The 27717-nt window shown below is 40.0% G+C and overlaps 1 protein-coding gene across 2 annotated transcripts in view; it reads left to right on the top strand.

Annotated features, from left to right (window-relative positions):
- The window catches only part of tes (testin LIM domain protein), a 46053-nt gene that overhangs the window by 11276 nt on the left and 7060 nt on the right, over nucleotides 1-27717 (top strand). For both annotated transcript variants that reach the window (XM_003221211.4, XM_062982405.1), the window contains exons 2-5: nucleotides 11011-11096; nucleotides 18468-18720; nucleotides 20387-20722; nucleotides 26457-26672. In XM_003221211.4, coding sequence (XP_003221259.3) covers nucleotides 11011-11096; nucleotides 18468-18720; nucleotides 20387-20722; nucleotides 26457-26672 — 891 coding nt within the window. The remainder of the gene's footprint in view (nucleotides 1-11010; nucleotides 11097-18467; nucleotides 18721-20386; nucleotides 20723-26456; nucleotides 26673-27717) is intronic.

Below are 27717 nucleotides of genomic sequence, written 5' to 3'. Positions count from 1 at the left end.
AAATGCCACCCCAGCCAAGTGATAATTTAGCAACATAGGTATTTAAACATTCTTTTAATTCTCCAAGATGTTTTGTATGGAGATATAGGTTTGTTGATGAATCAGTGTTTGCTTTTTAAAATGACACTACAGTTATGCATCATGCAGGATAAAGCAATGTATTTTCCAACTCTCACTTTATCAGGTGATAAACCTGGTAGAGGAAAGAACATAAAAATGACATTTTTTACCAGGGAGTTCCTTTAAAATTGGACTTTTTTCACTTTGTTCTTGGAATAACCAAAAATTGTAAGAGAGGCCACGCTTGTCCTATGAACACATCTACTGGAACACTGAAAAATAGCAGCAAGTGAATATTTTCAGACCTAATCATAGGCATATATGTAAAATCTAGGCTGGGAGAACCTTGAACAAAATGGAAATTTATGAATGATATCTTGTACCTTTATAGACAGCCGTGCAAAGTTTTTGTGTTTAGAAATAGATGGAAATGAATGTTTATGAAAGGTTTTAGAAAGCCAGTGCTCGAAGAATATATAATCTGCTAAAGATAAATAATACGTCTATGGGAATAAACAAGAAGGCGGGAATGGGAAAAGGGCATGGAAGTACAAGCTTTTCATAAATGAATGTTGCTCTTGTAATTCATGGTTGACCAGAATATATTAACTACAAATCCCATCAACCTTGGCTTTCACAAAGCCTAAATGGTTGCAAGTTGTTTTAATTAGTTAGAACTACCTCCCTTTCTCCTTTTTACATTTCAAGAAATGTAATGTGATGTCGCTGGGTCTGTTCCAGTTTTGGCACAGGAAAACATCTGAATATTCCAAGCAATGTTTGGGCAACTCTGCTTCCTTTGATCAGACTGACGTATTTTGTAAAAATATCAATTGTGGCCGAACAGAAAGTCTTGATGCTCTGTGGTGTTTTCCTCCTCCAGAAGGTCTGGATATTGTGGCATACATAAATCTCAAGCTTGGGACTGTCTTCTGTTACTTGACCTTGTGTAAAATTAGAAGACCCATGTACATCTGGAAAACATGCATCTGTTCCCTTCCCCCATCCCTTTTCCTATCTGAAAACCAAGTAGGCATGACTATATGGTTCTCTACACATGTAAAAAAAGGTCCATAACTTGAGTATGGATGGAATAGACCTTATTAATTCTAGACGCTATGCAAGCTGAGAATGTGCTTTAAAACTGCAGCTCTCAATTGGTTTCTGGTATAATAGTTAAAGGATATGACTTGTGGCTTTGGGAATCCCCATGGAGGCACAAAATTTACAGGGTGGCCTTTGGACCAAACATTTATTCTCTCCCAAAGCTATTTCACATGTTTTTTGCGGAATAAGGTGAGAAGCAAATAATCATGCACACTATGAGCTCATTGACAGAAAGGCAGGATAGACATGTAATTCTGATTGTTAAAACATACACATAGTCTGCCTTCCATATTTATAGGTTTACCTGTTGCAGATTTGATTATTTGTGGGTTTGATTATTTCTGGGAATCTCTAGGTCTCCTGGTGACTCCATGGCTACCTTCTGCAGGATATGGACCATTGAATTGGGTTGGAAGAGTTAGAAATTTCTAACAATTTTTAAAAAGCAGTTCTTTTATTTAATTTTTTTCTGCTTTTGCAGGAGTCCTGTCCTCATAAACACCTTGAATGTGGAGGGCCTGCTCCACTTTTTAAAGTGTCATTGCACCTGATTCTTAATAAATTATCTCCTAGGACACAGTTAACTTTCATCACCAGATTCTATACCAGAAAAGGGAGTAAAGGAGCTGGGAAGATAGTAAAGCATGTAAGAGTGATGAGGAATATAATTACGACTTGTAAAGCATTTGTCAAAGATATTAGACAACTGAGTAAAGAATTTTAAGGATATGAAGTAAATCAGCTTTTATAACTGCATGGTTTGTAGTAAGTAAGTCTTTATCCCCTTCCTACAGGGACTTTTAGGAGGGAGTTTGAAATATATCTATAATGCTGTGGATGTAAAATAATTAGTAATGCCATATAGTCATATTCATATGCAGTTGCCTTCATCTTGACTTTTCGTTTTTCTAAGAGCTAAAACAAAATCGACCTCTCCCCCCCCCCCCCATGAAATGTCAGACTTTACTGGGGACTGTGCCAAAACCGAATATCAAATCCAGATGAGAAAAGAAGCCGTTTATAAAGAAAGTGTACTTTTTGTTGGCAGAAAAAATGATGTCATTAGGGCAGATTTAAATTAACCTCATAGCATAGTATGTCCATCCACAGAAAGGTGAAGAAATGCCAGCACAAACCCTAATGCTGACATTGGGTACATATGAAATGGTACCTACGAACTGGGTATTGTGGATGTCTTTACATTTAAGCAAACTGGAAAATTAATTTTCCTTGAGCTGCCTTTCTTTCATTGATAGATCCATGAAGACAAATAGCAAGATCTTGATTATATATGGAACAGAATAAGCTAGAGGGACAAGATATTTATTGTCAAGCTTCACACATTATTGATGCTTAACAATAATCCAAAATCAAGTCTTACGGGAAAAAATACCCTAATTGTTAAGAATTATTCCAAGCCTCAGTAGATATGAATGCAATTATGTATTTCTCCCTGCAGTGATTCACTGAGTGCATGAATGTGCTTGGGAGGTCTTTAAAAGGAGACACATCTCCCACAGATGAAATTTCATATCCGCTGAAATCTTTATAATGTAAATGCTAAAGTATTGAGTGATGTTTTGGGTATGATGCACACAATATATATGTTTGGCAGAGACTGTAATTTTTTCCCAATGTCTGCGTTTCCCATTAACTTTGCCACAGGGAGCGATACAATTCATGCTTTATGAAACCTTTGCCAGTGGAGCCTTTGTTGTAAACTAGAATTCGCTTTGCCCTGTCTGTGACATGGGTGAACTCCATAAAATATGTCAGTAGGTCACAGACACACATCACATTTGCATGCTGGGATCACAGAGAAAGCAGAAACAGGCACTGGGCCATAGAATTGCACTGTACAGGGATTGTCTTTTTTGCAAAACAGTAGAAACAACTGTTGCCTGCCTTTTATTTAAAATCTTTTAAACATAAGTAATATCCAGAGATGAGGGTGACTGACCACTGAAAGTGTAGGAAAGATAGGCAAAGAAGCAAACCCTATCTTAAAAAGAAAATCACATTGCAAGTTATATTCACTTAACATGCAGCAGTGATATTTCTGCTCCATCTCGATTTGCTCACTGCCAAGTGCCCCTTGAACCTTTTTCTTGTTGTGCGTTTCTTAATACTTGTTATTTTGTGGCTGCTACCTTGGAAACCAACTCTAAGTGAAAATGAATGTCCGGTCACAGTTCTAATAAATCTTTCATTGGGTTCAGCAGCCATCCTACAGCAGGAGGAAAAGCGGGACTAAGTGGAAAACTCCTCTTCTTAAACAATTTTAGAGTTCTTTCATATGCAGGGATTTTTCTGGTGGTGAAAGTAACTCGCCTTCATAACTCTCAGATCCACTGTTTGGCAAAATAGATCTGAATTTCGGAGTTTCTGTTGAAACGGGTCTAGCGACTGTGTGAGCTCTTTGTGTGGCATAGTTAGTCAGCAAGGGAGGTGATCATAAAGTGATGTCATCAAAATGTAAAGCAATCTAAACATACGGCATGTTTTTTCTTCAGCCTAAACACTAAGGCAGTCATGATTTCTTCCTGTTTCAACTCTGTCATTTGCTGTACTATTGGCATTGAATGTAATTGCAACAAACCTTTTAATATATCCATAAAAGTTTTATATGTATATGCAACAAATAGTGCTAGTCCCTCTCCCTAGAGCAGTGGGATACTGACCAACCAAGGGCAGGGGAAGAAACCCTATATGTGTATTGGATGTTCCTATAATCCCCATCTAGCACAGCCTAGGAATTATGAGATTCATCGTGCAAACCATTTGTAAGTGACTGGATTGCTTACCTCTTATTCAAGGCTTTGGCATAGAAGTTATTGCTTTTGACTTTTTGAACTCCTTGACACTGAAAGCAGGATTCTGAACAATGTCAGAACAATGACTTCTGTATCAAGTAGCCAGTCCTGAAATTTATATCTAGTTTTTCTTCTGCGTTTTTTTCCTCTTCCCATCTTATTCCTCACAACACCCCCATGAGGTAGATTGGGCTGAGAGTGAGGCTTGGAGACTTGGACTGGGATTTCCCAGGTCCCGATTCACTGCTGGTTCTTCTTCGTATCTTCCATATACAAGAGAAGGTTACCAAAAATTGAGGCCAGATTACCGAATTTACGAGAGATACTAATCGGATCCTTTTCCAACATGCCCTTGTTATCTGTTGTGGTTTGGTTCCAGGATCCCCCATGGATCTTAAAAACTCTGCTTGGTCCAGTTCCATTATATGCCGTTGGAGAGTAAAATGGTGTCCTTCATGTAAAATGGCAAAGTCAAGGTTTGAGGTTTTTTTTAAATGGGAGAAGGGAATGTTTTCAAGCAGTAGATGGTTGAATAAGGTAAAGGTTTCCCCTGACGTTAAGTCCAGTCGTGACCGACTCTGGGGGTTGGTGCTCATCTCCATTTCTAAGCCAAAGAGCCGGCATTGTCCGTAGACACCTCCAAGGTCATGTGGCTGGCATGACTGCATGGAACGCCGTTACCTTCCCTCCAGAGCGGTACCTATTGATCTACTCACATTTGCATGATTTTGAACTGCTAGGTTGGCAGTTGCTGAAGTTAACAGCAGGCGCTCACTCCGCTCCCCGGATTTGAACCTGGGACCTTTTGCTCTGCAGGTTCAGCAGCTCAGTGCTTTAACACACTGAGCCATCAGAGGCTCCAGATGGTTGAATACATGAATACAAAAGGCCAACTGTCTTGCCATCTTTCTTGTACAGAGTTCTATAAATATTTTGTTCAGATACAAGGTATCTATGGTAGCATCAATGATTTAAAGTTAGTAGTGTTACTACGTAGTTGTGAGATTATAAAAAGTCTTTCATAGGAACCGTGAAATATCTAGAATATGTTGGTGAGGGTCCTTATATTTGGTACTAAAGTACCAGAAGTCACAATTGGTGGCCATAATGGGATAAGTGGATGATCTCATAAAAATTGACTTGGTTCCCTTATTGCCTTGCTGACATTGCTTTCCTTGAAGTATTGGTTCCCAACCTTTTTTTGACCAGAGACCACTCTCCAACATTAGTACCAAAAGGGTTATGAATCAGTTTTTGGTCAGCTTCAGATTCAGTTTGGTTATTTGGGGTGCTGATCCAGAAAACTGCATTGGATTGACCACATCAGCTGTAGTCTCTGATGCAGAACATATGCCATCCAGTAGTTGCCATCTGCTCACCCACAGAAAACCATATGTAATAATCTAGAGCTGATATGGACTATCCAATATCCAATTTTCTGAATCAGCACCCCAAATAACCCCAGGAACAGGTTTAAAAGCAAAGACACCAAAGTACCCTGCTTCCAGACACCACATGGAAGAGCTCTGCTCAGGGGGAGGGAGGGGGAGGAGAAGCAGCAGTCAGGAGGCTTGTTGTCCTGCCTTTCGTGACAACTCAGCCTCTCCCCTTCTGACATCCCCGTTGCCTCAGTGCTATAAAAGGGTTTCGCAAGACCAGTTGCAGCGGTGTAGTAATGGTGAGGCTGTGGACCATATTTTAGTTCTTGGGGACACCACCAGTAGTCCACGGACCACAGATTGGGAACCACTGCCTTAAAGAGAAGTCGAATTACCAACTGTGTAGCAAAGAATCCACAATCCCAAGTATCTTTTAATATATTAGCACAGAATTTGCCATCTCAAATATCATTAAATATATTCAGAGGCTTACATGGGTTGTGGAGCTGTATTAGGGTTCCAGCATATGATTACCTAACGCCTACCTAAAGGCTAAATACCTTAAAGGTGGGAGATCCTGTCTGTTCCTGGAAACAGGGTTGGCCCTGTTTATACTTGAATGGAAGACTGTGAATGAATTCCAGGTGCTATGAGCTGTTTTTGAAGGAAGGAACTGAGTATTCCTTGCCTAAGAAAACCCTATGAAATTCAGGGTGTTTGCATGAAACTTAAATATGATGGTCATCTTTAAACCAGAGAACAGCTGAAAAATCCTATTGAACTTACTGATTTTTACTTACTCGTCCACTCCTGGAAACGATAGGCTCCAATGAATGCATCCAATAAGAAGTACTGGTGCCTGAGGTTTTTGTTTTGTTTTCCCCTCATAGGTTGTAAGCTTGATAACAATGATCTAATAGTATAGTTTGCTGTTCTCAGGGTATAAATAACAAACAAGTAAAAAAAACCCATTAGGTTTGAGTTTTGCCAATTTTTGTAAGCCGCCTTGAGTCCCCTTGGTGAGAAAGGCGGGGTAGATATGTTGCAAATAAATTAATTAAATAAATAAATAGGTGGGTTGCTGTGAGTTTTCCGGGCTGAATGGCCATGTTCCAGAAGCATTCTCTCCTGACGTTTCACCTACATCTATGGCAGGCATCCTCAGAGGTTGTGAGGTTTGTTGGGAACTAGGCAAGTGGGATTTATATATCTGTGGGATGAGTATAGGATGAGAGAATGAACTCTTGTCTGTTTGAGGCAAGTGTGAATGTTGCTGTTGATCACCTTGATTAGCATTGAATAACCTTGCAGCTTCAAAGCTTGGCTGCTTCCTGCCTGGGGGAATCCTTTGTTGGGAGGTGATTAGCTGGCCCTGAGTCCAGCCATGAATGCCTTCGACCACATATTGAACACTAGGTGCATTATTTGATAATGCAGATTTTCTCCTGATATATTGATATGGAAAAACTGTGGCCCTTTACATGTTGGAATGTAACTCCCATAATCTCTTTGCTGGCTGAAGCTGAATCATTGAAATCCTGAAACATCTCCTATGATTTTGTGCCCCAAGGGACATGATATTTAGCTTTTATTTCCTGAGACACTTGATTGACAGCATGCAGAGAATGTGGTTTGGTCAGTGCTTTCTCATATATGATCTTGCTTTGACTCTCTAGAAACATTCCAAGTTGATTAAAGCAAGCTTACTTTTTCAAACATTAGGCTGTCCTGTAACCATTTATAACACTTGGCTCTGAAGTCATATTTTACTTGTGGAGGCCCTGCGCAACAGATGACTTCAATCACGGTGCTTGTAATGCCTTTCAGACGCAGACGGCCTTGAAATCAGGCCGGGCATGTTTGAAATGCCAGATGTTTTAAAATAATTTTTAGCAACTGACATACAGGAACCTCTTTTGGCAACGCTTCAGGTGACCTATGTATCTTACATTCTTCTATAATTCCATTTATGGATAAATTGATTCCATCCTCTTTTAAAAAAAAAATATGAAGGGCAATTTATTATGGTTTTGAGTAGATTGGAATTCTGATCCTCAGAATTCCACATGGGTCTGGTAGAAAATGCTGTTTTTAACCAATCTTGGCTCATGCTGTTTTGAGTAGATAGTGATGATTATTGCAAATGTAACAGTGCCTGAAATTTAATCATCTTGGGGCTTGCTTAAAAATGCAACACTAGCATTATTTCTTCTAGATTCAAACCAGAAATGTCGAGGAGGGGGGGTATTACATCTCCCCAGATCCCCAGTGGTAATACTGGCTGATTTGCAGTGCTGTCCTCCAAAAGATCATTTTCTACGCTCTGTGCAAAACCTGTCAAGTGTCTTTGTTGAGGTTACTCAAGAGACATAAATTAGAAACCCCAAGGCTCATTTGTTTCAGGAAGATTATTTATTTAATTCCTGCCTAAAATGACTTGCAAAAAAGATGCATCCAGAGCAGAATCCTTTGTGTGTGGGATTTTTAAAATTATAACTTTAATATGTGCAATCTCATGCTTGTTAATGAAATGATGACTGATCCCGCAGATAGATGTAAATTACCGGCCACATTAACTGGGAAGAAATCCAGTTATCATTTGATTAGTTTGTTTTTCCGCCTAGATGTGGCCAAAACCATGTCCAAGATGAGACAAGGGATGCATTGCATCATTGCTATATGCTACAGGAGTGGGGAAGGTGAAACTCATGGGACCCAGTTTGCACCCCTGTCCCCTTAATCGTCATATGCCTTGTTTTGGAGCTATTTTTCTCATAGATCCATGAAGAAATCCATCCCAAATACATGAATGCATACAAAAGTATGTATTGTTTATTTATAGTATTTATACCCCGCCCTTCTCACCCTGAGGGGGACTCAGAGCAGCTTACAGAACTCACATACAGCAAACATTAAATGCTGATTATACAATTAACAAGGACAGACAAGACAAACAGAGGTATAGGTGGTTTTTCCAATCTTATTTCCGGAATCTTGGAGGCTGTGCTCTATTCTGGCCACGGGCTGGGGTGTTGCTCCATCTTCCATGCCAAGGAGCTTTCCTCTGATCAATGTCCTTAAGGGCGCCTTTTTCTTACCCCCCGCTAAAAGCAGTACCTATTTATCTACTCGCATTTCTGCTTTCAACCTACTAGGTGGACAATGAGCTGGGGCTGATGGCAGCTGCTCACCCCAACCCGGGCCTGAACTGCCAACCTTTCGATCAGCAAGATTTTTCTGTAACACAGCGGTTTAGACTACTGTGCTAAGTCCGGCTAAATACCCTCAAACCATCTCTAGAAACATCCAGTACCCACCAGAAACCTCTATTTTCCTTGTTTCCAGTAATGCCAATATCATAATACCTTCACAATTGTCCCACAATGTAAAGCACAAGGGACTCGAGAGTTGCATGGAGTTGCAAAATGCCACAAACTAGATTCTCCATTGGAATGATGTGGTTTTCATAGATCAATTGCCTCCCCAATACATAGCTATTCGGTTCCCTGAAAATTTGTATTATGAGATTATGAAACAATCTGGAAAAAAGAAAGGTGGATTGGAGGGGAGGGGAGTGCAAAGTAAGAAGACAAATTGACAAAAATCACCACTCAACTTGTTCTAATATTAGCTGGTACTGCTTATTTATCCTTTGATAAAATTCATGAGCAAGAGTTAGATGTAATTTTTGAATGTCCCAGGGCAGTCAGATAGTAATAAATAACATAATTAGCAGCCAGTTCTCCAAAAGAGCCAAACACAGGAAACAACATTTATTCTGAGCTATAGTCCACAAAAACCAGAGGTTCTCTGTTACTATGTTGCAGAGTATTAAAAATAATCTTTTCTTTCCCCTTTTCAAACCTTTCTAAACATTTCATGTTGGTGCACACTTTTTAGACATGCATTGTTTTGTGACACAGTAATTCAGTTTTAATAGCAAAACGGGGGTTAACCCAACCCCCTCACAAGAGATATGAATGCATACATAAATTGTAATAAAATGTGTGGGGACACAACATATCTTTTTCGTTTTTTGTTACGTGCCACACCAACACATTACAGCTGACACACTAACATATCACAAGCGACACATGGAAAATATTGCATTCAGGATTCCATATAAACCTTTTAGCTATGGATTCAGAAAAGTTGTTGACATGCTGAAACATCAGTTTTATGCTGACAGTGGTGTCCAGATTTTGCTTTGCCTTACCTTTACAATATTTGGAGGGAAAGCATCTTGCTTGCAAGTAATTCTTGTTATATTTAATCCATTCACTTTTTATTTGGCTGGAGTTACATTTAAGAAATGTTTTGCTGTGAGAGCCCAAGTCATAAGAATGAGAAGGCTGAATTTTAATTCCTTGATATTACTCCTTATCACAATTTCAATGTTCTCCTTGCAGTGACAGATTTAAATTTAATATGTCAATTGTGGTCAGTAACAATTACAAATAATTCATACTTTTTCAGGGCTCTCCTTGCATATTTGTGAAGAAATCCCTGTTTAGCTTTTGTAAAAAGATCTTGGCAATGTAGAGTCATAGAGTTGGAAGACACCTCATGTGCCATCCAGTCCAACCCCTTGCCAAGCAGGAAAATTGCATTCAAAGCACCCCCGAGAGATGTAGAATGTATTTATTGGGCTCTAAGGTCTGACAGCCATCTTACACAGTGGAGCCCACTCTTGAGAAAATCTTCATACGTTTGTGTTGTAAATTAGCTGCTTTAAGATGATAATTGCCTTTTAGGCTCATAAAGAATTACATTTATATTTCAGTTAATGAGATCTGTGTGTTTCTCAGTGTTAATATGGAAGGAATAGGGATAAATTCCTACACCCCAAAAATGAAGAGCAGTTTCACCATGTTTTCACAATCTTCATATAAAAAATGAACAATGTACACGTGTGAAATGAAATGACCAGGTCGTGTAAGCCTTCCATAAGTGTACAAAAACATTAAGAATCTTCTGGCAACCACTTGAAGACTTCAAAAATACATCCAGGCATGACTTTTGCTTTCACCAGCCTCCACTTGTCATATGGCTTCCATTGTCGTGGTCAAGTTTATGTGATCAACCCTTTACATTTCTGGGTTAACCTTTTGCAGATTTGGCTTTTTACAGCTTTGATTAATATAGTCTTTAAGTTCTCTAATGCAACTCTGTAGTCAACTTCTGTTGGAGGATCTAGAGATTCCTCAAGTGATGTTCTCTCTAGGAATCCCTATTTCCTCTAGCACTACTCCAGTGAAAATTAACCATAAGGTCACACTGCAGGACCTGAAAGTGATTTATTTCCACTTTTGTGGAGAACTCCCAGCATGTGAAGAGTTTACTGTAAATCTATATTGTTGGTTTTTAACATGATGGATAATAGATGGCAAGACATGCTTATCTTCTCTCTCCTTTTCTTTTCATTTTGCTATTACTCAATGAAGGCAGCTGCTGTTTACCTTTGCTTATTCTAGGTAGGCATATAGAGCTGAACTGCATATATCTCTGCTCAAGTTTTGTGTATTGCATAATTTAGTGCATTCGTGCTCTGTAAACTGATACTGTGTTATTCTGCAAAATTTGGAAAACAATTATTACAAACCTAAATTATTCTGAACTCTTTGTTCCCCATTTCCAATTTCTTTCTCTAGATGGGCTTGGGACATGAGGAAGGATTTGGAGCCCCGTGTTTGAAATGTAAGGACAAGTGTGAAGGATTTGAGCTGCATTATTGGAGGTAAGAGGAGAGGCTTCATTCTCGAATGAACTAAGGAGATTGCAAGTGAATTGTGGCCAACTTAAAAACAAGCATATCTCTAAGACCCAGGCTTTTTTTTGTACAGAATGTTAAACTGTGGTGTATATATAGGTACACAATCAGAGAACCCAATAATGTGAAACAGTTGGGGGCTTGTTTTAAGTCATGCCTCTCTAGCTAAAGCTCATAAAGCTCAGAATGAAAGTTCAGAACAGAAGCTGATGGAGACACAGATTCCAAACAGAAAAATAAAGTTGATTAACATGAGTATTGTCAAGGGTCATAATTGTCAGGGGAGATGAAACTGGATATAAATAACGCATGGTCTGGCAAGCTACTGTTGTGTACAATTACTCAATAGCAAGCCTTGCCAACTTCCATGGGCCTTGTTCGCAGACAAGAATGGAAGAAGGTTCAGTCTTACTATGTGGAGTAATTAAAGGCTGAGATGTTAGATGGCTTTGACGTTCAACGGAATAGCCAAATGTTTGTGTGTACTCATATACTATTGGCCTTCCACATTTGTGAATTTAAACTTTCCCATTTTGATTATTCATGGATTTGATTAAAATATTCACTGTAGAATCTTTAAGTCTTTCAGTGTGATTTTGTGGTCAACTTCTGCCAATACTTGACCATAGTCACACTAGAAAACCTAAATATTCTTAGAGAAAGCACATATCTAGGAATCTACAGATCCTACAGTACAACTGCATGGTCAGTTTCTAGAGGCAGTTTACTATGGAGTCATGGTGGAAGACCTACAGATTCACAAGAGAGGCGCTCTCATAGGTTGGTGAGGTTTTTTTTATTCATGACTTTCCGACTTTTGCAGGAGTCTTCAGGCCCTAACCCTGGCTGACTCTAGTTGACATTCTGGGCATGTTGTATTATTTAAGTTTTCTCATATATAATGGTCATTTTCCTATTTCTGCATATCAAACTGATATCTACATGCCCATAATTTTACAGGCTTTGTAAAGTTGGCATGTTTGATTATACATTCGAGCACAGGAAAAGAGATTCCACCTGAACATTAGGAAGAACTTCCTAACTGTGAGAGTTGTTCGACAGTGGAACTCTGCCACAGAGTGTGGTGGAGGCTCCTTCTTTGGAGGCTTTTAAACAGAGGCTGGATGGCCATCTGTCGGGGGTGCTTTGGATGTGATTTTCCTGCTTCTTGGCAAGAGGTTGGACTGGATGGCCCGTGAGGCTCTTCCAACTCAATGATTCTATGATTTGCAGCCTGCAGGATATGTGGTTGTGCTCAGAGATGCCATCCTGTACAACTGGAGGCCACCAAACTGGTGATAATTGGCAAATCTATGAACCTCTAGCCTGAATACTGTGTCCTCTTCACACTTTTCTTCTTAGCTTACACACTCTTCCTCATTTCCTAGTTAAAGCAAACCATGATAGTTAAACCTGAGTTGAACAAACTGGCTGCAAAAATCACCACCTTTAAAGGGATTTATTCGATGAAGAAGGAAATTCTGTGGTGGGTTGTCCCACTTGCCTTCTCTGATAGGCAAATGTTCATGAGCCAATTGAATTGTTTGCATGCCATTTCTTCAAAGCAGACCTTCGTTCAGCCCAGTCCAGTGCTTGCCTCCACTTGGAGAGGATGTTACGTTGAGAGCTCCTTCACTAGATCAACAGACACTTGAGCTATTATTGGTATCCTCTTTTTCCTCTTTTCTTTTTTCTTCTCTGTCACTTTTTTCCTTACTCCTTCCACTTAACAGATCTGTCACCCCACCAAGCAGCATCCCTATGGCAATTGTGACAGGGGCTAGACAATCACATGTTGTTGGAAAGAGAGTAAGAAATTCTACTTCCATTTCACATTGCCGAATCTTGGACCTATTTGCACTACACAGTTATAGCACTATTATTCCACTTGAGCTTCCTGGCCTCCACCCTATAAAATCTTGGGATAGGCAGTGAAGGGAGGGATGTTTAAAAGCCCCAGCCAGAATGTTCCAAACAGAGCCGGTCCAACAATGAGGCAAATTACACGGTCGCTTCGGGCTCAAAACATACAGGGGCGCAGTCGAGACTGCTTTTTCTGTTGATTTGTTGTAAAACATGATGTTTTGGTGCTTAGTTTGTAAAATCTTAATGTAATTTGATGTTTAATAGACTTTCCTTAATCCTTCCTTATTATCCAACATTTTCGCTTATCCAGCGCTTTTATTTTTCAGTGATTGTTTTTTTTGGGGGGGGGGAACCAAAATTCTGTTCGCCTACACTTGAAAAGTACCTAGGGCCAGCTCTGGCTCCAAACAATATATTTCAGAATTCCATAGGAATCCTAGCAGTTAGAATAGAATCATAGCACTAGAATATTGGGTTCTCAGTTGCAGTTTGACTTCCCTTCTCCTACTTCTGTGGCTGATTACAGACATTAAAGCCACCTCAATCAGGGTGGTTGTGTGTTTTCCAGGCTATATGGCCTTGTTCCAGAAGTATTCCCTCCTGACGTTTCGCCCACATCTATGGCAGGCATCCTCAGAGGTTGTGAGGTATGCCTGCCATAGATGCATGTCATAGATGTGGGCGAAATGTCAGGAGAGAATACTTCTGGAACATGGCCATACAGCCCGGAAAAAACACAACAACCCTGTGATCCCAGCCATGAAAGCCTTCAACACCACCTCAATCACTTTGCATTCCAGCAAATACCAGAATAGTCCTGACAACATTCTTTCAGCATTACATCATTTTTGGGTAATCTTAGCAGAATCTGGAAAACTTTCCCAGTCCCAGACGTTATAATTTTATTTCTTACTTCTTTGGAGTCTGTTAGTTGCCAAGTTCAAAAACGGTTGTCCTAAAACTATAGGATAACCTGTCCCAGGATTATTTTCCCTTTGGTGTAGTGGTTTTGTGTGTGTGTGTGTGTGTGTTGTGTGTGTGTTCTGTGTGTGTGTCAGGATCGACCTAAGAAACTGCAAGTCTCTTCTGGTGTGAGAGAATTGGCCATCTGCAAGGATGTTGCCCAGGGGACACCCGAAGGTTTTGATGTTTTTACCATCCTTGTGGGAGGCTCCTTTCATGTCCCCACATGGAGCTGGAGCTGAGATAGGGAGCTCATCCATGCTTTCCCCAGTTGGATTCGAACAGGTCAGCAACCTAACCTTCAAGTCAGCAGTCCTGCCGGCAAAAAAGGTTTAACCCACTGCGCCATCAGGGGCTTCAGTGTAGCGGTAGGGATCCACTACATGTCTTTAAAAAAACATTCTAGAATATTTTGTAATAATTATGTATTTTCTTTGTCTATGGACAGAGAAAATACATAGTTAAGGAACTATGGTACAATCAGGCCTGTAGCCCGGGGGGGGGGGGTGTTAGGGGTTCCAAACCCTCCCCCTTCCCCAAAAAATTTCAGGTTAAAAAAAACCCTCATTTACTCATGAATTTTAACTGGTTAACTAAATCCCCATGCTAAGTCTATGAGACACAAAAAATTAAGAGTCCCTCCAGAACTACAAGCACTATCTCAAGCAAATATTGACAATTTATTCACTCTGTCATTACTTGCAGCAATAGCCAGGCCTGTTAGGGGTTCAACGCCCCCCCCCCCCTCCAAATTTGTTTTCTGGCTATGGCCTTGGGTACATTTATGTTCTTTTCCACTAGATGGGAGTGTAGCATCTCTGACAATATCAAGCAGACTGTATGTGAAAACCTGCAAGGCTGTCTTAAGCTGTGGCACATTCTTAACATACCTGTTGGGAAATTCATCTCACTGCTAAGCAAAAGTGACAAGGTGATAAATCTCTTATTGCAGATGACCTTGATGCATTTAAAGAATTGCTTGGGATCCAATTCTGTATCCTAGTCCAATTTTAACTTTGAATGTGTATTAATGGTTTTTAACTGGGGATTTTTAAATACTGTTTAATCCTGTTCTAATGCCTGCATATTTGTATATTTTGAATTATATTTATGTTAAGCCGCTTTGAGTCTCCTGCAGGAGAGATAAAGTGGGATATAAATGTAATAATAAGAATAATAATAATAATAATAGCCTGCTTTGATTGAAGTCAAAAATCAGAAACTCCTCAAAGCACAGCAGACAAAAAGTCAGTACAAGAAAACCACACTACAAACTAGAGCTGACAGCTGGCACAACAAAACATTTCATGGAAAGTTCCTTGACAAAATTGAAGGAAAAGCTGATAAGGAGAAAACCTGGGTATGACTCATGAATGGGACACTGAAGAAGGAGACAGAAGGCCAGATCCTTGCAGCCCAGGAGCAAGCCCTCAGAACAAATGCAATTAAGGCCAAGATCGAAAAATCAGCTGATGACCCAAAATGCAGACTGTGCAAGGAAGCTGACGAAACCATTGATCATATCCTCAGCTACTGTGAGAAAATCGCACAGACAGACTACAAACAGAGGCACAACTATGTGGTCCAAATGATTCATTGGAACTTATGCCTCAAGTACCACCTCCCAGCAGTAAAAAACTGGTGGGATCACAAACCTGCAAAGATAATGGAAAATTAACACGCAAAGATACTGTGGGCCTTTCGAATCCAGACTGACAATGTTCTGGAACACAACACACCAGACATTACAGTTGTGGAAAAGAAAAAAGTTTGGATTATTGATGTCGCCATCCCAGGTGACAGTCGAAAAACTCAGCCGCTATCAGGACCTCAAGATTGAACTTCAAAGACTCTGGCAGAAACCCATACAGGTGGTCCCGGTGGTGATCGGCACATTGGGTGCCGTGCCAAAAGATCTCAGTCGGCATTTGGAAACAATAGGCATTGACAAAATTACGATTGCCAACTGCAAAAGGCCACCCTACTGGGATCTGCACGCATCATCTGAAAATACATCACACAGTCCTAGACACTTGGGAAGTGTTCGACTTGTGATTTTGTGATATGAAATCCAGCATATCTATCTTGTTTGCTGTACCATACAATAATAATAGTAAAGTATATATCTGGGGGTTGCGGGGAATCTCAGCCACAGTTTTAAGAAATGAATTCCAATGCTCTCTATTGCCCGTGTTTTATCAGAGCATGGACAACCTAGGATATTTTCCATCATAAGGCAAAGAATAGAGTAGGACATTTCTCCTGTTCCATATACAAAAGCCAACTGGACTAGCAGTTGAATCTTTTCTTCAATTCTACCAGTGGATCAGCATTATCCACTGCAACAGGCCAGCAAGGCAAGCTGTATGGCAACCAACTTTTTCCTCTATTGCCTTGCTGCTGTTCCGCCAGGATCAGCTGCGTGAGATAACCTCCTAATTGTGATAATGGTAGGGCTGGCCCTATCTCCTGATCCCAGGCCATGTTTGAGGCACAACCTTATACCTAACTGCTAAGAAACCTTAAATCAAACAGTGCCAATGACATGCTCACCTGATAAAGAGTTTCATTTTTCTCAAGCGCCAAGGGTTGAATGTCAGCCTACTAGCCCAGTTCTGTGCCTGTACAAACAATTTCTCTGTTAATGAGGAGGCACATACCTTGTGTTCTACATTTAATCAATTCTTGTAGTATCAACAAAGAGGATGTCGGGATGCATTCTGCTACAACCTATTTGTTGTCATTTGGTAACCCTGGAGGCCACCATGGAGTGGAAATTGGCAGCGTGTCAGCATGTTGTGCATTTGTGGAGAGCACACTTCTCCGTGTAATGTTTAGGACTGGTAAGGTAATAGCAGTAGATTTCCTCTTTAATTGGATGCTCCAGGGTCAAAAAACTCCTGGCTATAAATAGAAGCTTTTCTAATAGTAAGTGTTACAGGGTACTTGATACCTACTTTGGCCTTTAATTAATGTGTTGTGCTACTAATAATTATGTTGCCCAGCCTTCTAGAATGTATGTGATGAGATATGATGAAAGACTTTGAGTTTTCTCTTTGGAATGAAATCAAATACTCCTTCCACCAAAGATGGTGCTGTCTCTACTCCCACCCTACAACTATATAAGAGGAATAAGAAATATTTCTGTGCAGGGTGAGGTTTCTAGTCCCCTCACTATACAAAATGACAACTTTCAGATGATGCTTCCACTGAAAGTTGTACAAATGAACCTCTGTGCCAAATACATCTTACTTAAGTTCTAGAAAAGGTTAGAGATCCCTCACAGTTGTGCTTTGATGATACTTTGAAAGTGGTGAGATTTCTCTATCCTTTTAAGAAAGATATACTAAGCATATTTAAACATGTAGCTGCTACTAGTTGAGGATAACACAGGGTTATCAGTTTTCCCTGCTTGCTTTACAGTTGGGGAAATTGAATAGAACAAGGAGAATTCAAAATGGCAAGATAAAGGGTTTCAAGAGGGACCTCTTTCAGACCCGTTATAGGTCTAATTTCCTATACCAGCAAGCCAATTTTGTCTCAGACGTTGGAGGATTTGCTAAACCAATGTTTCCCAACTTTTAATTTTCCTATGTTGAGCTATGATCCACATTATTCCAGGTCTTACTCAGGTGGTCTTGGGATAACTGAAGTTGTAGGACAAAAAAAAACCCTAAGACATGGAAAGCTTTTCTAGGAGATAAAACAGAAATAAATGCTGGGGTCCTTGTGAGAACTAACATGAGTGTTAGACAAGGACTCTGAGAGATGAAGAGTCATGTTCCCACTAAGTCACATAAATCTTTAGAGGAAGGTAATGTGTACTGAATAAATATAAACTCAAAAGTTCTAGGACAGGGTTGCCATATATCAGAGTCATCATAAAAACACATAACAACAGCACAAAATACTTGGAATTTAATGAGTCGCCTGAACGTGACTTATAGCAGAGAAGGGAGAATTATGGTTCAGAGTTCATCACATTCTGTGTCCAAAACTACAGATTTGAAGCTCTGTCCTCTTGGATTACTTTGCAGAGAGGAGATCCCCAGCCAAAAAAAAAAAAAAACAAGCCATCACTAGAGATAGTATCAATGGCATAAGAGAAATGATATTTTTGTCCCCAGGTGTATTCTGTATTCAAGTCAGTTTCACCAAATATAGAAGTAAAACATAACCTGGAGATTTGTACACATCACTGAAGTAGTAATCTTATGTTAAAGCTGTTTCTCATTTTTAGTCTGTCATTGTATAGCTTTAGAATTTATGATGGTTTCATACTTACTTGCTCTTATGCATTATTAATAAATAGCAATGACATAGTACAGCAGTTATCCACTTCATATTGAATTCTGTTGATGCATTTTGCTTTTGTTTTGCTTGGGATTTGTTTTGTATTTTTATTTTTGTCTTCACACTCACAGTCTTTTGAATAGCCTCTACATTTTAATCCATTTGGAGTTGTTGTTATAACCACAGCCTAATAATATTTTTCTCCTGCATTACTAGAAAAATCTGCCGAAACTGCAAGTGTGGGCAAGAAGAGCATGACGTTCCCACCAGTAGTGAGGATGACCGTAAAGTGGGGAAGCTCTTTGAGGATACCAAATACACAACACTTATTGCGAAACTGAAATCGGATGGGATCCCTATGTACAAGCGCAATGTGATGATATTGACTAATCCTGTGGCGGCCAAGAAAAATGTGTCTATCAACACTGTCACTTATGAATGGGCCCCTCCAGTTCAGAATCAGACTCTGGTGAGATTATATCACAATATGAGAGGTTATTGTGAAAATGAAAAGATGTTTTACTTCATTATGAAGGGCAGGTGGTACAGATCGTGCAGTATAAATGTTTTATTTTTGCTTTATGGAAACTATCCCCAACTTGATAGTAAAGGTAAAGCTTTACTAAAGGTAAAGTCCGACTCTGGAGGTTGATGCTCATCTCCATTTCTAAGCCGAAGAGCCGGCATTGTCAGTAGACTCCTCCAAGGTCATGTAGCCAGCATCACTGCATGGAGCGCTGTTACCTTCCCGCCAGAGCGATACCCATTGATCTACACACATTTGCATGTTTTCAAACTGCTAGGTTGGCAGAAGCTGGGGCTAACAGTGGGAGCTCATCCCACTCCCCAGATTCGAACCACCAACCTTTCAGTGAGCAAGTTCAGCAGCTCAGCAGTTTAACCCACTGCGCAATCGGGGGCTTCCTCCAACTTGATGCTCTCCAGATATTTTGAACTTCAGCTTTCATTATTCCAACTGCCATGTCTCACAGTCATGTCTAGTGGGGGTTGTAGTCCAAACATCTTGAGGGCACCAACTTGGAGAATGTTGATATCTCAGTAACAGAAGCCTAAGAATTCTGCTGAACATATAAATGAGGTAGCATTAGTTCTGTGTGTTATCTCCACTTATAACTCTCTGGTGAAATAGCCACATTTTAACTTAACCAACTGTTAAGATGATCTATGTGAAGAACAGAAACATAATGGGTATGTTCGGTTATGTAGGGTGGGTGAACAGAGAAAAAATAGCATTAATGGGTAGGATTAAAAATTGCATTAGGGACGCTCACTGCCACTTCAGATGATTTATGAATTCCTGAACCAGCCATTTTGAAAAGACTTCCAGAAATGGGGCATTGCCTTGAAAAACCTGCACAATTTATGTCATTGTTTAAAAGCTAAGAAAAACACTCAAGCCTGCACATTTTCTGTTACTGTATATGGTCAGAATGAATTTGGAGTTGTCATCCAAAAGGAAAGCTTCCTTTGGTTTATTAGCAGTTCATCTAGATGGAATAGCTGGATAGCCTTGTAGGGTGGGTTCAAAAAAACTTCAATCTTGAGTCAAGTTTATGTAGTGTCATGCTGTGTGAGCTAAAGCAGGAGGCCAGAGAGCTGAGTGTATACAGCTTGTAATCATAAGAAGGCTTTAGCGTGGTTGTCTATAGATATTTTATCAGTTTTTAATTATTACAGTATACTTCTCATATTGTAATCAAATTATTGAAACAGGCAAAAAGTCCATTTTCTGCCATTACACACACATACACACTTTCTTTATTTGGGAATAAAAACCCAGAAATTGCAGTTAGTTAATCTGAAAGTATTGTAACTATTTCTTGATACGCAGTGTTAACTAAACAGTACCAGAACTGACACTGCACTGGAGTAAACAGAAGCATTAAAACTGTGAAAATTCAGCTATGCCTATATTTAGTACCACTTAGGTTCTTGCAGTTTCAACATCTCCTTCCACCTTACTATCCATTCCCACTGAACCATCACAGCTTTTCTGCTAAGTGCTCCTAAATCTGCCTGTAGTTCTTAGCCCTTTTTGTGTGTGTTTAGAAAGCTGGAATCCCAAGGGCATCTGATAACTAACTCTAGCACTCCCTTTCGGGCTTTTCTTCTAGGCGAGACACTATATGCAGATGCTTCCGAAGGAGAAGCAGCCCGTGGCAGGCTCCGAGGGGGCTCAGTACAGGAAGAAGCAGTTGGCAAAGCAGCTGCCCGCTCATGACCAGGATCCATCCAAATGCCACGAGCTGACTCCTAATGAAGTGAAGCAGATGGAGCAGTTTGTGAAGAAGTACAAGAACGAGGCACTCGGAGTGGGAGATGTTAAGCTCCCGAGCGAAGTGGAAGGGAAGCCTGGGGAGAAGAAAGTCCCAGCGAATGGAGAGAAGGGCACTCCGGCCACTGTCGGAGCCATGGAAGGCAAGCTGCCTGGACAGAAAGCATCCCAATATGTAAGTTCTCATTCTATGTCTCTGTGTGTGTGTGTGTATGCACATTTCAGATGCATGGTAAGAAACCACTACATTTCTATTCTTTGTCGCTTGATATTGTGCGGCTGTCCTTTCCATGCTCACTGCTTTCTTTATTGAGAATTTTTGGAGCTTGCTTTCTCTAAGATCTCATTGTTTTAATACAACAGGGCAAAAACCTCTGGGGTCTTCCTTTAACTTTAACTCTACTAAAATGATAATGTTGAAGGGGATGGAGAGGGAAAAGGGTTGGGGATGATTTATGAGAAAAGAAGACATGGAAGCTGCCAATTCTTCCAATTGATCACACAATGAGCTCTTGGTATCTCCTCGCAGGGCCATAGCCCAAAAAGATTGGGGGAGGGGTGCAACTTTTTTTAGTGAATCATGAAGAGTACTTCCATAATGCAAAATAATTTAGAAATCAGGCTCCATCGATAAACTTCAGTGGACATTCAAGACAGATAAACTTCAATGGACACTAATGGGGATTTGGTTAACCAGTTAAAATTCATGAGTTAAAAAAAAGGTAAATGTTTTCCCCTGACGTTAAATCCAGTCATGTCTGACTCTGGGGGTTGGTGCTCATCTCCATTTCTAAGCCGAAGAGCCGCCGTTGTCCGTAGACACCTCCAAGGTCATGTGGCCGGCATGACTGCATGGAGCGCCGTTACCTTCCTGCCGGAGCGGTACCTATTGATCTACTCACATTGGCATGTTTTCGAACTGCTAGGGTGGCAGAAGCTGGAGCTAACAGCGGGCGCTCACTCTGCTCCCAGGATTTGAATCTGGCACCTTTCGGTCTGCAAGTTCAGCACCAGGGCTCCATGAGTAAACCAAGTTAAAAAAAAAACCTTAATATTGGGGGGGGGGGGTGAAGCCCTACCCCCCCCCCCCTTGGCTACTGGGGTTAAGTTCCCCTGTAGATATTAAAATCCATGGATGTTCAAGTCTTATTATATATAATGGCATAGTAAAATTATGTCTCTTTTTTAAATGGCATAATCAAGGTTGGCTTTTTGGAACTTTTTTTTGAGGCACCTGTATATTTCCTAGAATTTTTTCTAGAATTTGTGGGTATAGAGGGCTTGCTGTATTTTGAATCACTAGCTTTGAGGATTAAAAGGGATCTTTGAGGACATCTATTCCAACACTACTGACCCCCACCCCCAAGATTTTGCAGCTGTCTGTTCAATCCTCTGCTTAAATATCTCATGCAAACCTGCTGTTCCATGATCAAATGGAGATGATTTTCCTAATCTTTTGCTAAAACCTCAATTTTTGCAATTTCTACCCATTAGTTTCTGTTTTTACCTTTGAAAGTAACAAGGGGTAAACCTATTCCATTTTTTAGATGATAGCCATAGATCTGCTATCCAAGACCTCTTATAGTAACATGACAGACTCAGTACCTGCATAGAGATCAATATTATGTCTCTCTAGAGATATTTCATGAGTGTGCTATATTTAAACAGAGGCCATTAGTTTTCAGAAGAAGTACTGTGGTGGCAGTAGCGATGTTTTCATTTCAAGGTGAAAAACCAATGAACCCTGCAGGAAAACAAACCTCCGTAGATGAGAAGGGAGGGAGCAACATGCTGAGTGGAAGCCAAGAAAGATCTCAAGTCTTGTTTCTTCACCCCCACTGTGAATTTCAATGGAGAAAAGTGTCTCTGCCAAAAAAAAAACAAAAAAAAAACAAAACACCAGAGATATCATGGCTTCACTTACCATTAGCTGGAACTGTAGAGATAACAAGATAGGGACACCACAATACATCCTGCCACAAACAGCACAGGTCCAGTTGAGATATAATGCTAAACCATGAGAGGGAATTGTATGGCCTAATAGATGTTATTAGTCATAGACAACATGACTAAATGTGAGGAATGCTGGGACTTCCAATTCTACAATATCCAAAGGGCCATATGATTCCTGACCCTGCCAAACTCAGTGCCACAGGAAAGTATTTTGTGATGATTTTGTGAGGCTTGCAGTCCTCCCTTCTCCAGTTTTCTTCCAATTGAACATCTGTTTTCTGGTTTAAATTGAAGTTTCTTGTTATTTGTCAAGCAGGCATTCTGGTTACTTTAAACCATGGTCTGTTAAAACAAGTCAAGATCAGGAAGTATAAATACCGTTTTGATAAACCACAGTTTGGTGTTTAAACAAGGTGCTGTTTGTTCATTGGGAGATATTGCTAAACTATGGATACTCTAAAAGTGAGTGAGGATACCTGAAAAGAAGCAGTGTTACCCATGGATTTTGCCTTTTGCTCACTGAAGGTTCCCAGTGGCATGGATCTATGAAATTATCTTTGCCAACCTCAGAGAACTATAGATCTAAATCTGATACCTAGCTCAAATGAAGAGATCCATTGAATCAGCGGGATTTACATGAGTGTTGACCTTTTATTCCACTGTTGATTCTAAAACATAAGCCATAGATCTTCACTCTGCTATTGCTTCTTGGCAATTTTGAAACTGATGGAAGTTCTGTTTAAATACAGCATGATCCTTTTTGAAAGGCATGACCTTTTTAGAGATCATAACCTTTTCGAAAACCAGAATCTCCATAACCTTTTGGAGAATAATGGCAGTCACAACCATTTGAAAATCATAACCTTTTGTAAAAGTATGAACTTCCAGAGAAGTTTATTTGAATAAACTCTTCTCTTCAGTGGTATACAATTGCAAGGCAATTTGGTTTTCCAGTTGTTAGATTGATAACCTAGTTGTCTCTGATCTGTTAGGAACAGAGATTATGCCAATGCACCAAAAACAGCAGTTTCAGAAGTGTTTCTTTTCAGTGCCCAAAAACCATCTACCTCTCCCATAACCTATCTTGTTTCTATATCATGCTCTCAAGAGACAAAAATAAAGTAGACTTTGTTAAAAGTAACATACCTGGTTTACTCGCAACCTTCATGTATTCAGCATACAGGCACATAACTTGTCAATCCAGTTTTAGATAGGTTTGAAGTAGTTTCTCTGTGCAGACAATTCAGGGCATCTTTCTTATAATTAAGAGCAACATGAGTTTGCTCTTAACAGTCCAAAGTCTACATATCGTATCTTGTTCTATGCTCTAATGGAGCCTAAGTCAGAAGCATCTCATGCCTAAAGCATTTCTGTGTTCTAAAATGGAGTCTCAGCTCAGAATAGTCCCAGATAATATGATCTGCAACCCCTCCCACAACCTCAAGAAACATAGAGAAAAGGGAAAGCTGTATACCAAAATATACATACACAATACAGTAAGCAAACAAATTACTAGTGGAGGTTTGAGAAGGTTGCTATTTCTAACAAATACCAAGGTAGTCATGGAGAAGGGATGGCTACCACTGTGCTGTATCACAGAAACCTAGGACATTCAATCTCAATTGTTGTCTGTATAGTCATCTAAAGCAAAAAAACTTGAGAGCTTCTTAGATAGGTTTTGGTACTCATGGGACAGATAACAAATATGAAAACTAAGAGAGCTATCCACATCGTTAAAAGGATCAAGCACCCCACTTCACCTCACTTAGGAGGTGCCATTTGTGGACAGGTGTCAGTTCATGACCCATTGGCTGCCATTCCAAAGTGAACTTCCAGAACATAGATATGGTATTGGTCTCTGGTATTTTTTTAAGCCTCTCCTCCCCAAAATATAAAAGCCTAAGAAGCACTGCACTAAAGTTTAAAACAAACTTTTTAACAGAGGCATTCCGCATCATCAAATAGATCATTCTGACAGGGCTAGTAAATCGCACAGTTGCCAAAATCCTTTCAGGTGCTGATTTCATATAATTCTTTAATTTTCCATCTTTCCTTCTAAGGTAAAAGTCCTAAAATATCTTTCCTAGTTTTAAAAAGCACTAAAACAGTAGCTCTTGATTTTATTGGAAACAAGCCATGGGATTTTTTTCTCTCGCCCTACAAAACACAACTCATGGTCAATGTTATTCTATATTGAATATGGGTCTATGTGTCTTTTTGTTACTTTTGATATTAACAAAATCAAAAGGTATTTTACCAAAACTGGGCAACTTCCATGTTAAAGCAAAAAATGTGGGTCTGGTAGTTTGCAAAAAAAGCCCTGGGAGCTAACACATACTGATAATAATTATGTTTATTTTTCACATCCATTTTGCTAAAAGGTGGGGCATCAAACATACACAATCAAAGTCAGAGAAAATGCAATATGATACTGTAAATGTATATATTTATTTATACATTGGGACATTGTTTTGAGGAATTCCAAGATCATAGAATCATAGAATCATAGAATAGTAGAGTTGGAAGAGACCACATGGGCCATCTAGTCCAACCCCCTGCTAAGAAGCAGGAAATCGCATTCAAAGCACCCCCAACAGATGGCCATCCAGCCTCTGCTTAAAAGCTTCCAAAGAAGGTGCCTCCACCACATTCCGGGGGAGAGAGTTCCACTGTCGAACAGCTCTCACAGTGAGGAAGTTCTTCCTGATGTTCAGGTGGAATCTCCTTTCCTGTAGTTTGAAGCCATTGTTCCGTGTCCTAGTCTGCAGGGCAGCAGAAAACAAGCTTGCTCCCTCTTCCCTATGACTTCCCTTCACATATTTGTACATGGCTATCATGTCTCCTCTCAGCCTTCTCTTCTGCAGGCTAAACATGCCCAGCTCTTTAAGCCGCTCCTCATAGGGCTTGTTCTCCAGACCCTTAATCATTTTAGTCGCCCTCCTCTGGACGCTTTCCAGCTTGTCAACATCTCCCTTCAACTGTGGTGCCCAAAATTGGACACAGTATTCCAGGTGTGGTCTGACCAAGGCAGAATAGAGGGGGAGCATAACTTCCCTGGATCTAGACGCTATTCCCCTATTGATGCAGGCCAGAATCCCATTGGCTTTTTTAGCAGCCGCATCACATTGTTGGCTCATGTTTAACTTGTTGTCCACGAGGACTCCAAGGTCTTTTTCGCACACACTGCTGTCAAGCCAGGCGTCCCCCATTCTGTATCTTTGATTTCCATTTTTTCTGCCGAAGTGAAGTATCTTGCATTTGTCCCTGTTGAACTTCATTTTGTTAGTTTTGGCCCATCTCTCTAGTCTGTCAAGATCGTTTTGAATTCTGCTCCTGTCTTCTGGAGTGTTAGCTATCCCTCCCAGTTTTGTGTCGTCTGCAAACTTGATGATCGTGCCTTCTAACCCTTCGTCTAACCCTTCTAACCCTTCGATCTGAGTATATCTTGAATTATATCCAGAATGGGGAACATGTGGCCCTCCAGATTTCTTTTACTCAATTACCTCTTGGCCCAAGCTCCATGGAAGCAAATGATAAAGTCCTACAACATCTGGAGGTATGAAGATGTTTTCCAGATGCTGTTAACAGATAACGTTCATAATATATTTGCATTCGTTATCTCCCTCCCCCCTCCTCCCATATGGAACCCAAAGCATCTGACAATATACAATAAAACAATATATCTAAAAACAATCTGAGATACAAAAATTAAAAAAAATATTAAATAGAACCCTCTTAAAGAAAACATTAACTTTAATAATTAAAAGCACATTAAAACCAATCTGTGGTGGTATGCATCATAGTCTTAAGAAAGGTTCATAATAAAGTCATCCATTTCTTGTCTAAAGGAGCTTGAAGCTGCCCTATAAGGTTCTGTATGTATTTCAGTGAAATCTTATTTTGGAAACCAAAGTGTGTTTTGGAGAGTATTGTATGATTCTGTGATTTTCTATTAGTCCTGTTTCAGGTGCAAATTGAACATGAAAGAGGGTGATCCAGCCGTCTATGCGGAGCGTGCCGGATATGACAAGCTCTGGCACCCCGCTTGCTTTGTCTGCTGTACCTGCAATGAGCTTCTGGTAGACATGATCTATTTCTGGAAGAATGGCAAGCTGTACTGTGGCCGGCACTATTGCGACAGCGAGAAACCTCGCTGTGCTGGATGTGACGAGGTAAGTGAGATGACCCCCATGCCAATAAGAGTTGCTTGGATTCATCATTCCAGGGATCCATGCTGTCGGTGATTGGTGTTGACCAATCAGATGCCTCTGACAGGTAGGTCATGATGGTCTTTGTTGTCTGTTTGACCCAGCTTTTGATATTGCGATCAATACACTCTTTGTGTTGGGAAATGTATGAGATAGTAATCTCTCAAATAAAGTAATTAGAAGCTGAACAGCATTCCCACAGAGATAGTCCCCATCTACACTGCCATATAATCCAGTTTCATAATGCAGTTTAACTGCATTATATGGCAGTGCAGACTCATATAACGCAGTTCCGTGCAGGTAAACTGCATTAAGAAAGTGTATTGTATGGCAGTTTCGACAGGGCCAGAGAAAATTTAACAAGCAGAAGAAATTAGCTTAGCCTTCTTGGTAAAAAGGTATTAAAGTAGCTTTGCATGTTCAAAATCTCATACATGGACTCATGGAAGAGAGTAAGGAAGAATGAGAAAATAGCTTCAGAGAAATGCAGGAAGAAGACAAACAGGAACATCCAAATTATCAGTTAGTGTCTATAGGTGTACAAAGATTGCTAACTCTAAAAGAAAATTGAATATGATTGCTCTATTGAGCTTCTTTTAGTCATTCATAAATGCTCCACAAGCACCTCAAAACCCCACGCTACCTGAAAATAACTGTTTTGTCACCATTTTGGTGGGGACTGCAGAGGAAAACAGAAATATTTTGGCTTGTTTTGTGAGGACGGAGCCTATAGTAGCTGACTAGTAGCTATTGCTTGAGTATGTTTTAATGTATTATATGTTTTATGATTTAATGTTTATATGTTTTAAATGTATTTATGTGATTGTATTTTATTATGTATTGTTGGGCTTGGTCCCCATGTGAGCCGCCCTGAGTCCCTTCGGGGAGATGGGGTGGGATATAGGAATAAAGTTGTTGTTGTTGTTGTTGTTGTTGTTGTTGTTGTTGTTGTTGTTGTTGTTGGGCAAGAAAGAAATTGGTCCCCTGGCCTCCTGTGAACTGTTTGTAG

This window comes from Anolis carolinensis, chromosome 5, assembly GCF_035594765.1.
Source record: "Anolis carolinensis isolate JA03-04 chromosome 5, rAnoCar3.1.pri, whole genome shotgun sequence".
NCBI classification, from domain to species: Eukaryota; Metazoa; Chordata; class Lepidosauria; order Squamata; family Dactyloidae; genus Anolis; species Anolis carolinensis.
Note: the sequence above shows the minus strand (reverse complement) of the source record. Positions and strands in the feature narration are given on the sequence as shown.